Source organism: Opisthocomus hoazin, chromosome 2 (assembly GCF_030867145.1).
Source record: "Opisthocomus hoazin isolate bOpiHoa1 chromosome 2, bOpiHoa1.hap1, whole genome shotgun sequence".
In the NCBI taxonomy this organism is placed as follows: domain Eukaryota; kingdom Metazoa; phylum Chordata; class Aves; order Opisthocomiformes; family Opisthocomidae; genus Opisthocomus; species Opisthocomus hoazin.
In genome coordinates this window covers 31,743,228-31,755,128 of record NC_134415.1, presented here as the reverse complement: position 1 = coordinate 31,755,128, position 11,901 = coordinate 31,743,228, and the positions used below count along the sequence as shown (strand labels likewise).

At 47.2% G+C, this 11,901-nt stretch overlaps 1 protein-coding gene across 4 annotated transcripts in view; it reads left to right on the top strand.

Annotated features, from left to right (window-relative positions):
* The first annotated feature begins 4,770 nt into the window (after positions 1 to 4,770).
* The window catches only part of SUSD4 (sushi domain containing 4), a 73,726-nt gene continuing 66,595 nt past the window's right edge, over positions 4,771 to 11,901 (top strand). For 2 of the 4 annotated variants that reach the window (XM_075413063.1, XM_075413060.1), the window contains exons 1-2: positions 4,771 to 4,848; positions 5,134 to 5,292. In XM_075413063.1, the coding sequence (XP_075269178.1) occupies positions 5,169 to 5,292 (124 nt within the window). In that variant the 5' untranslated portion in view covers positions 4,771 to 4,848; positions 5,134 to 5,168. Of the gene's footprint in view, positions 4,849 to 4,883; positions 4,904 to 5,120; positions 5,293 to 11,901 lie in introns of those variants that run through there. The other 2 variants (XM_075413061.1, XM_075413062.1) reach the window with 2 other exon arrangements.

The following is an 11,901-nucleotide window of genomic DNA, read 5'->3' as shown; positions in this document are numbered from 1 at the left end:
GGGTCTCCAGCCACGCTCTGGTAGACACCAAACTGTACTTGGAAATAGATTGCAAAACAGTCAGCAACTCTTTCGCTCCTGAATATTAACAATACGACATCACCATTAACACCTAAGAAGATGAAACCTTTCTTTGAAAAGCATCTGCATATTCTTACATGGTTTTATAATGTACACCTCCCTGGGTCACCCATGTACACCTTATTTTTGTGAAATCTAGGCTTATTAATATTTCTAACTGAAAACTGAAATATAGCATACTCTAGATATGAAGAAATTGCCTGAATGACTTTGCACTTTCATAGGGGGGTAAAATCAGCAGAGTCATGTGTTTGTTTAAAAATGTTTGAAAACTTGAGCCTGTTAAGGACACAAGAAATATCACATATCTTAGGCTATCATCTGTCATGAGGACAGGACAAGGCCATTATTAAATCTTCGCCCTTAATAGTTTTGTGCCTGACAGGCATGCACATGCCTGTATTTCATTGCATGAGGCTTGAATTATTTTTTTTATTTGTACATGTAGAATTGTCTTTAAACACATGATACCTGTGGGCTGCAGTGCTGGGAAGCAATAATTCTTTCTTGCGGTCGATGAAAAATGAAGCTGGTCTGTGGCCAGAAGTTCTGGAGGATGTATTGCAACAATACATACTTACAGCCTGGAATGATGTTCTTCCAGCCAAATCTCAATCCTAGTCATTTCCATTTTATATTTTGAAATAATTAATCGCAGACTTCTGCGTTAAGCTGTTCTTTTCCCCATGGACTGACCACCCCTATACTCATTCAACCGCAACTAACCTGTCCTGATGTCTTTTTTAGTGTCTCACACTGCCACAAATAAATTCTCTCCTTACCCTTGGCTTAAAAATACTTAATCACACAAAGACACAGTACCCAACATTTTGGGTTACAGTTTTGCTAGCAAATTAGAGGTGCCAATGACCACTCTCACGCAGTGAGGCCAAGCGGCACAGGGTGGTTGATGTCTGTATCATTAAAGTTCTTTGCTTTCTGAAACTGAAAAGCTGTACACAAACCACCTACAGGGAATAGTCTCTGCCCTGTAGCATCTCCTGAACCAGGCTTGGAAGAGTGTTAGGTAGCCCAAGCTAATGGCGTGATAACATTGTAAGAATACAGAGAAATGAGATTTGGTGTCCTAGAACTGTTTAAGGTACTTACGTAGGTGGAGCTTCAGTGTCTGTAGCGTCTGTACACTGACAACAGCAAAGAGATAGAGGTTTGAGCTCCTTCAGAGGAAGGAATTTGGTTTCCCTGTTCCTGGATGAGAGCTCTGACTGTTATATTGCCCAGCAAACATGGGCAGAACCACACTGCTCTTGCCTAGTTTGCTTCGTGGGAAGCCTGAGATGGTTGGCATGGAGGAGCACCCTGACAGTGCAGGTCACACACAGCCCCAGCTGTGTCTCCTGGTCCTGGACAGGCTCAGGCTCTTGAGCTGCTGGGCATGGGACGCCACGGGAGTAACTGCAGTAGTGGGTGTCCAAAGGCTTCAGGTAAAAAGGGAAGAACCTAGTAAGTTGTGGCATGTCCCAGGCTAAGAGATAGCTGTCTCAGTTATGATCTTCATGTTCTTTAGTCCTGAGTAGAGTCAATGTGACTGTTCTTGTCACTTGGCCTGGACTGAGGGACCACTTTCAGGGTTGGATGCGTTTAACTGCATTTTTTAATCTAGCCTTTTATCCAGCACGGATCTCAGAATAAGAGAATCAAATAAATGAGTGTGCACGGGAAGATAAAAATAAGATAATTAAATAGAAGGGTGTGTATGGCAAGAAAAAAATAAAGTCCTGTAACTTCAAATATATGCACAATGTTTTACTCATGAAGAAGATTACGAAGCTGTGGGAGAATATAAGCTGTAAGCTTGCAAACAGCCAAAATCTAGCTGGGATGCCCATCCTACACCTGCTAGCAGCGGCCAGGAGCCTGCTGTGCGCACCGGCTGGAGGGGAGCTGAAGCCCTTTCCCTCCGAGGGCGGAGCCGGCCGTACATGCCGCTCACCACATGGCAGCACCCACGACCCGCCGCGAGGAAGCTACCAGCAACCCCTCGATGTTTATGTGCCTGAGCAACAGGAACCTGCTTTTGGTGGGGGCAGATAAGCTCTGACGCTTTTTGTCTTCGTTCTGGGGGATGGCTGCTAATGAGAGGCAATTTTAGCCACGGAGGCGGTGCGGGGAGATGGAGTCTGCTCTATGAGGACGTACAGAGAAAAAACCCATCACGTCATCTCTCTAACTTGTTTCCAGCCCATCTGCCCCAGTGTTGGTGAGGGGTTATCCCCACTGGAGGCAATTCAGGGTTAATCCCTAGAGGTTTGAGGCACATCTGTAAGCTTGCTTAAAATAAATAGTAGAAGGGCAACCAAGTGTAGAAAGGCACAAAATCACAAAATCTGCAGCTATGAAACACAGGGGTGGGATCGTCAGGGGACAAATCCTACCATATTGTACAGTCTGTGCTGTGTAACAGCAGCTCAGAGCTTCAGGTCCAGCCCATCGTTCACTGCTCTGGCCCCACTTCAGCCCGGGGTGATGCCCTAAAATTGATTACAGAGGTTAGTTCTGGTCACTGAGCTGCTGTAGCCCTCCAGTCAATCTACCCCTGCCAGACACCGAGTCCAAGCCAAAGCAGAGCAGCTCCTTCCTGTCTGCCTCTCTGCGGTCAGTCTTGCCTCAGGCTCCTTCCTCCTCCACCTCTTGCTGCTCCTAATGCAGTTTGGGCTTTCCTGGGCTGCAGGAGTCCTTCCTCGCTCTTGGCTGACAGGGATGCCCGCCGAACTCCTTCATCCTCTTGGGGCCAGCCCCCCCAGCCCTTTGGCCGCCATCTCCGTCTTACATCTGACATCCACGCGCTTCTTGGCAAGAGGTGAATTTTTACAGTTTGTGAAGATTTTGAAGAAGAGCCGCTGCACAAGCTAACGCTGATTTCCTGGTGCTGTTTGGAGCAGCGGTACTGCCACACACCTGGGGTGGCTGACAGATGCCCTGAGTGCTCGGTTGTCCTTCCTCAGGCTGAACAGTGTCAGGAGCACGGCCACAAACATGTGGGGATAGGAGCAAATGGCAGAAACTAGGGTTAAGTAGTACCTGTCAACACTGACAGACGTTATTTCCTTCACCCCTTCTTCCTCTGAAGGCCAGTGTGTATCTGGGTGTAATGCCCCCATCCACGTTGAAGGCAGAGTTTGCATCCAACGCTTTGCATTTTACTTGATGCAAAACAGGAATAGTGCTAGCTCTCTAGGGACGTTATCTTTTGCTCTTTTGATTTCAAAAATTAAAGCTATCAAACCAGTGACATTAAAATAAAGATCATCCTATTACAGATAATAGGAATTGCTGTATTATTGCTCTGTCCTGCCACTTGTAGTAGCCAACAGCTTATTGCCTCAGAAGAACCACCTCTATCATGTAATTGCTCCTGTGTTGTATTTGCTCGGCTTAGAAGAGCTATTACTAACCTGAACTCCCTCTTTGGGCTGGACTGGGGGGGTGAAAGTCTGGTCAGGAAATGATGCTTGGGTGAAAAGGCTCTAGAGTTTCCAAATTTTCCTGTTTAAAAGGAGCTGCAAAGGTATCTCAGAGATAAAACACTCTTCTAGCTGATAAATGGCCACATACTTTTCCTTTCTTAATGGAAGACCTGTATTTCCCTCAGATGCCCGTTTTCTCCAGGGGAAGGTAAAGACATAAAGAACTATGCTGCCTACACTGTTCTTTGAACTGACACACGATTTGAGCTAAAATCCCTCTTGAATAGCCATGAGTTTTAACTCGGAGGTGACAGCATCAGGTAGCTGAGACACCGGAAAGCACCTCCAGCTGCACGTATACCTCTGCCAATATTGACTACTAACTTCGAAGCGTCAGGATGTGCTGTTTCCACACGCGGTCGGTAGGACCCCAGGTATCCTTGGTTATGGTTTCACCCTGAGCCCAGGCCTGTTTTTGTCACAAATGGGCCTCCTCTTGTCCCCGGTTCTCCTCCCCTCGCTGTGTCCCCGGAGCTTGCTGCACGACCTTAATCCGCTCCGCAAACGCCACCTCTGAAACCTCCTCAGCTAGCGGACACCTCCGCCAACCTCTGAGCAAGGGAAGGCCTGCAACGCCCAGCTGAGGGTAAGGGCGCAACGCCCCTAACTCGGCGCGCTGCGAACGGCACCGGCGAACGCGGAGCTACACCACAGCTGTTCCACGCCACGAGGCCGTGTCTCCGGTCGGACGCCCCGCGGCAGTGAATTTCGCAGATTGACTAAAGCCAGCTGGGTGCTGCTTCCTAACAGGCATATCGCTGCATCCGGCAGGCCTGGGCGCGCTGCCTTGCCCCGTGGGACACCTTCTCACCCCCCGAAACCGTCAAGGATGCGGCACTGGCACCGGCACCGATAAACCGCATCCCGTACCGGACGCTACGCCCACCCAGTGAAGCGCAGAGCATCCTAAAGATGCTCCCCCAGAGCTGCCCGCCCTGAACCCCCTTTCCGAGTGAAAACGATCAGAAACCGCCAGCAGCGCGAGCCTTAACTCGGCTTTTCTCTGCCCTGGGGCATCCCTTTGGGCATCCCTGGAGCGGGGCAGCCCCCCCCCCCGCCCCGGGTGCCACCCGGCGGGACTCCGCGCCGTGCCCGCGGCTGCCACGCGTGTGCGCGGCGGCGGCGGCGGCGGCGGCGGCGGGGCTGCCCGCGCTGCCGCTGGGCGCCGGCGGTCCCGCAGCGCAGGGCTCCCCGCGGCGGCGCCGGGCTCGGCTCCGCGGCCGCGGACGTGGCGGGCCGGGCAGGTGAGCGCTGCGGCTGCCCGCCGCCCCCCTCCCAGGTAGGGCCGGCCATGCCCGCGTGTGCGGGTGCCTGCGCGGGCTGCGTGTCTGTGTGTGCGTGTCTGCCTGTCTGTGCGTGCGCCCGCCCGGCCCCGGCAGGCTGCCGAGCCGCAGCGGTGCTCCGCCGGCGCGGGGGGTGGGGGGGGCCCGCAGGTAGCGGCGGCGGGGGCGGGGGGCGCGGCGGGGCCGGGGCAGGCGGTTGCGGGGGCGGCGAGGGCGACCCGCGGAGCCCGGCGCGGAGCCTCGGGGGCAGCGGGCGAGGCGGAGCGGGTCTCTCGTTGCAGGCGGCGGCGAACCGGATGCCTTTGGCGGGCAGAAGATGTGTCATGGGAAGCAGGCGAGCGGCGGCGGAGCCCTCCCGGCGGCGCGGCGGCGGCGGGCGCTGGCCGTGGCGCTGTGGCTGCGGCTGGCGCTGAGCCTCGGCCCGGGGCCGGCGGCGGGCGGTGAGTGAGCGGCCCCGGCCCCCCTCCCCCGTCCGGCCCCCGGGCCGAGACACCCCCTCCCCTGCCGCCCCCGCAGCCCCGGCCCCGGGGAGGGGGGAGCGGGGAAACTTCCTCGCCCGGCGCCCTCCGAGGGGAGCGAAGCGCCGCTCCGTCCTGCCCCCCCCCCCCGCCCCTCTCTCCGGGCGCGCAGCCTCCGGCACCCGGTGTGGGGACCTCGGGAGGAGAGAGCCTCCCCCCGGCCCCGGCTAGGGAGCAGGATCTCCCTGTAAGTACAGCTGCGTTTTGAAACAGCGTGATTTTTAATTTATTTATTATTTTTTTCTTATTGAAAAAAAAAACCAAGCCTTCCCCTGCCGCGGTCCGCTCGGACATCTCCGGGGTGACCCTCAGTGCTAAATCCCCACGCGGCCGGGGAAGGCAGGGATTTGGGGATGAAGCAGGCGATTCGGGGCTGGAAATGCAACGTCCTTCAGCGCTCTCCTCGTGGAGGAGCGACCCAGCCTTATTGGGCCTTTTTCATCTTAATTACATTTTTACACCATCATTTTAAATTATTGAGCCTGTGAGATATTTTCAGCAGGTACATTTAATTACAAAATTGCTTTAAATTGATTCCATAATTAGACTTGGATTGCTGGAAAAGTCTTAAAGTAAACTGCTTTGCTGTAAAATGAACTTAGCTGTCATAGTGAGAGCAGCCTCACATTTCTACTCCGGCATGGTATCATATATTTGTGTTGGGGGAATAAGCCATTTTATGATTGAATCACATCACTAATGGCAGACGGAGTCCAACAGAAAAATTTCCTGGGCTTCTTCTCATGCCAGAGACTTTTGCCAAAATTTTCTAACTTGAACACCGAAGCCCAAGCAGCTCCCATCCAGATGTGTTTTCTGTCACTGAGCATGGATTTACAGAAACACAGCTGAGGAGGACCTCAAAAGGTCAGCTTGTCCATCCGCCTCCTGGTGTGATTCAGTCCTAATTTTCTATCTGGAGACCATAATGCCATTTTCCAATAGAAATCCCGTGACTGCAAGTGTGATTCCAGCTAAACAAGCTTTTAAACTGTTGCAGTCTCTACGAATCCATGTTTAGAAATCAATGGCATTTTTTTTCTGCAACTGCATTATCCTCGGTTTCCTGGCCAGCTTGCGTTTCAGCATGGTGATGCCATTCTGCCTGTCCTGTGCCTTCCTCGCAACTGGAGTTGTGTGAGCTCCTGTCCTTCTCTAAACTCCTTCTTACGCTTCCATTCACAAAAATAAGACTGATCCAAGGCCCCCTCCTCCCTGAGGCTGTGTATATCCTGCAGTTTGATTGTCGGCGTTTATTTAGCTGATTAGTGCAAGAGGATCTTCAAAATATGATTTATGTCTCCCTTGAACGTAGTAGTTTTCATCACAGCCTGCTATAAATTCTTGCCTGATGTTGATCGTTATTAACACTGCTGCCTTGCACCTTGGTAGAGTAACTAGTTCTATATCAAATTACATTTGTAAGGCGTTTCAGGATCTTTCAAGAATTTTTTGTTTTTCATTCAAAATCTAGGAAAAGGCAATACACTGAACAATTGTGCATGGGTAAAATAACCTGTGAAAAATATTCATTGCTGTTCTGAAGTTATTACTGCTATTATTTTCCAGTGTGGTTGTGCTCGTAAGTTAGGTGCTATATAAATACCGATAAATGTACAGCTCTTTCATGTGGCAGAATATATGGTTGTTGGGGTTTTTTTCACCCTGAGTCATTCCGGTAGTAAAAATAATGAGCTTTGTAATTAGAACAGAGGACTGTAAATTAGGATTCCTCCTATTTTAGGCTCTGCTGTATCTGTGAGCGAGCTTACTGTGCTTACACAGCTTGCTGTGAAGGCTCAGCTTTCGGCTCCCCAGCCTGTGACCCGGGTGTGAGAACTTGTAAGAAGCCGTTGACATCGACTGAAGCTGTGGTTTCCCGGGACCTTTGCAAATTTCGTGTCTGTAGGACTCTCCTTTTATGGATTTGCATATCCAGACAGGAGGCACCCGGCATTACTGACTGCTTTGGAAAATGTAGCCCCAATCTCTTTCTATCTTCTCATTATCGGTTAAATAAGGATAATCATACTTCTCTTAGAGATTTGAAAAGAGCTTTGATGACATTTAATGAAAATACTATGGAGGTGGAAAGAATTTGTTTCAAAAGCTTGAGAAAAACAGCAGTGACAATGTGCTGAAATAAAAACTATCTCACATATTAAAAAATGAAAATGAATAGTTTAGGGTTATTTTTTCTATAAAGCAATCCACAGCTTGCATTTTGGATCCCGTTTATAGCTTCTTCCCTTCCTTTGCTGATACCAGGATTTGGCTCCTGTAATAATCCCGTCATGACTTGTGTGACTCCTTCTATTTCATATCTGACTAAGCTCTATTGATTGTCACGTTCTACCATTTCACCCCCAATCAATACTACTTATAACTCTTTTTTTTTCTTGTCAATATCCCTACAGAGAATAACTGTTTATTACATTCTGACTTTCTCAAAAGTGGATCTAGCAGAAAATTTGCTGTAGAAGTGAACTCAGATGAGCAAACCTTTCAGCTATCAATATATCTCATTCCTCCCTGATGTATTTAACTCTGGTGATACCAAGGATAAAGTAAATCTCATACTTCAGCTTGTGGCTTTCATCTAATCATTTTTGTTTATCTTGCTTTTTGCTATAATTCCGTAGTGTAAAAAAAAAAAAGACAATAAGAAAGTAGGAGCAGGATGGGAAGGCTAGTAAGAGGATGAATGAAACGCGCAAGTGGATGGAGCTGATGACAAGTTATTTTTGAGTTTTAAGGTGTTGTACAGAGTTCACTGTTAAACCTGTAGTATGGAGATAATAGCTGTAAGAATATATTTTTACATATATTTCAGATCCCTGCAATTATATTAAAATCATGGTGGATGGAGGGAAATCTAAAATATGAGGGAGAAAAAGAGTTCAGTAAGCTTCTGGTTTTGAGGTTTGTTACGTGGCCTTAGAATTTTGGCATTGTACCTGGACATCTCCTAGGCACACGTCTGCTTTATTGTCCTAGGTCAGTTGGCTGCACGCTGGTCTTCTGCAGTGTCTTCTGCATGGCCCCATGGAGAGGCTCAGGGCTGCAACACGCATTTCTGTAGACTTGGACAGGGCCTGGGCTGTCACCTTCTCTTGCCTCCTGGCCTCAAGCAGGGTCAAGTGAACGCATGTTCTGCTTGCATGATGTTTGTTTAATCTTCTTCTTTAAAAGTCTCCACCTCTCCTTTAAGCACCCTCTGCCAGTGCTTCATCATCCTTTACGCTAGACATTTTTTCCTAAGGTCTAACTTGAAGCATCCTTGCTGCTGTTTGAGCCTGCTATTTCCCATCTTGTTCACAGCAGACGGTCAGCAGGGCTGCTGCTTCTCAGCTTTCTGGCTATCTTTCGTGTTCTGTTCCATCTCTTTGGTCTTCTGCTGCAGAAATGTGGACCCCAGTTCCTCCAAAGACTGGATGGCTTCAGTTTCTCCAAACTTTTCCTAGGTCTGCATCTGCCATACTTTCTAGATTGCTGGTCATTCAGACCATGAGCGTGCTCCCATGGAGCCATGTCGCCGTGGAGTACACTGCCCAGCAACCTCGCCAGCAGTGATCGGAGCTGAGGGATAGCTGCCCATGCCTGAGAGGCTCTGCCCTGTGCAGGCATCCCGGGTACCTTTGCAGTCATTATATGATGCCACTGGTTTATGTTCAGCTTCTCATTCCCTGCGAGCTACAGCTTCTTCCTGCAGGGCTGCCACCTGGCCTCTTGTTCTCATCCCATTTTACTGCTTTTTTGAAGTTGCAATCAATCTTCTGCGTTTCCCTGGTTGCATGTCCTGCAGACAACATCCCTTCACATTGGTGGGTGCTTTTGAGGTGGGAAGTACTACACATCATGTGTGATGGTAAAGAAATCTGGCATGTTTTGAAGCTTTCAAACATTATATTGAATGTTAGTGATACCACACAGAATAGTGATGGGTTTATTTCTAGACCAAAGCTGAATTTTTACAGCTCTGTGATTTTATTGCATTTGATTGAAGTCTTGGTTATGCTTTGGTTATGGTATCTAACCACCGCCTCTGGATGTAGTGGCTACCAAAACCAGAATCCCTCAGGTTTCTGAGGATAGTGGGCTTGTTTCCTTGGGGTCATACAAGTTTTCTTGTGTTCTGATGATGTAGGCCCACCATAGGGCTTACTTTTTGTCAATCTGCAGTTGTTTTTGGCAGTAAATGGGAGCCAAAGATTCCCCCTAACTGCCTGGATACACTTGATATTATAAGGAAGGCTTTCTGAATAATCAGAATGTTTTCTGATACCCTCTCGCTAGGTCTGTAGTTAATGTATTTTACTCCCTCCCTCTCAGTGTGTCTGCTTCGCTTGTCAAGCAGAATAGACATTTCAGCCTCGAGTTCTCTGTACATTTGATGAAATCATCACTTATTTTGCAGGATTGTTTTTAACCTCCAGCTTATTGGAGAAGTTCAGTAATTTGGAAGGAACAAATTTTTCCCACCATAACACAATCTGATTCTCAATCCCAAATCCGCCTAATACAGCCTCTGTTCCCCTCTCTGCAGACGTAAGTTAGCAGTTAAGTACCATTTTCTAGCTGTTCTGATTGCAAGTGGCAAGGCCAGCGACATCACAGGATGGCAGCTCATCATCTGTCTTAGTGGCACGTCCTTCTGCCTGCAGTCTTGCGAGAGGTGGCCATCTTTGATAGATTAATCTTAAATCGGTTTCTTAGCACCCTGAAGGAGGGAGATTCATTCCTGATTCGCCATGGGATTCAGAGACAGAGGTTAACTTCGCTTCTCTTTTTTGCTCCCTTACTCCCAGAATTACAGTAGAGTATCTCTGATCTCTCTATTAGGGATGGTTACAACTTTAGAAGAATGAATTAATTACGTCTTGCTTGATTTTCTCATCTGTAAAGTAGATAAGCGATGTATTTCACGAGCATGTTATGAGGTAGTTGGAAAACCTTCCAAAGAAAATGTTATAGGAGTGAGAAATAGGGATTTTAACAAAGTATAAACTAAAGTTTACTAAAGTAGAAGTAGCTCTTTAACATTTGTAATTTTTGTTGTTGTTGTTGTGTGGATTAATAATTAAATATTCTTACCAGAATTAGAAGGTGTTATCTTTTTTGACTTTTACAGCTTCTTATGGATTTTTTTCTCCAGCATTGATCATATACTCAATTTTTTTCCAAATATTGCCTACCTCTGATTGTGATTTGTCTTTTTCTCAACAAAATACACAGTATTAAAAGTAGAAAACCTTGCGCTCATACTGTGCATGTCAGTGAGGTTTTAGGCATGAAAAGGACAACAAAGTGTGGCATGAATTCATATTTGCTATATGCCAGTGCAAACTTCAATGAAAAACTGGGCTGTATTTAGCAGTGAACATAACTTAGCACATGAGCTTGAGGGATAAAGCAGTGTAGTGTGTACAATTTGATTCAGTGAGTGTAAAAATTAGCTTTGCTAACATGTTAAGGGGACTGAAGGTACATGTATCTTACCAAATTTAGCAATTTGACTGTGAAACCAACATCTCCTCACTTGGTTTTACATCTTCTCAGCAACTTTCTTTGACGTGGCACAAGCAGAGCGTTATGAAACCAATTACAGGCTGTACATCTACTAAATTTCACAGTGGCGCGGTTTATAGCAGCAGTTTTTAACTTCCACGCTTACTTTCTGACTATCCTAGCCCATTGCTTCTGTGAACGCCGAGTTTGGCTGCATGTTTTTCAGAGGGGTGTCCTGACAGCTTTTCCTGAACAACTGGACTGTTGATGGGATTTATCTGAATCAGGGTGTTTCTTTCTCCACCTACTGAAAACAGTGGAAGAGGTTGTTGGTGCCGTCTGTGCTCACTGAGCTCCCGCGGGGAAAATGTGTCGGACGTGTTTTGACACTCATGATGGGTGACCCCTGAAGCATATCAACTTTTAAACTGGGTCCATCCTGGGCTGCTCTGCTGCTCATTATTCAGGGATTATACAAAACTTTTGATCTGTAGGGAAGTTCCAGAATTTATCAGGAACATTTCTGTATTAAACGAGTCCTGTTTTTGCCAGTATGACCAACTTTAGAAAGTAGTATATGGGGCTTTTCTGCCAGTGTCACTACTTGCTTTTGATAAGCATATGTCATTAAACCTATATTTGGACAAATATGGCTTGTGTTAGGCTAATCTTAACAATAGTGATAAAATGTGACTTTTTTTAATATATCCCTTCTCATCCATAGAGTTCATAGCACATTATGAAGAGAAATAAGTTTTATTATATCCCTTTATAAACAGGAAAATAAAATAGAAAGATTAAATATGTGAAGACACATTTCATGTAAGAAACAGATCTTGCCACAGACTGGGAAGAGATCTTCTGGATCCTCATCCAGCACTTTCTTCTTTAAATAGAATTTAGGGAAATTCCTAATCCAGATTTATATGATACGGCCTTTATAATAGGATTTTTTTGGCTGTGACTCTCTTCTAACTGAAATGAGCAGCAGATTTCCTATTCACATAAATTGCTACTTAAGCA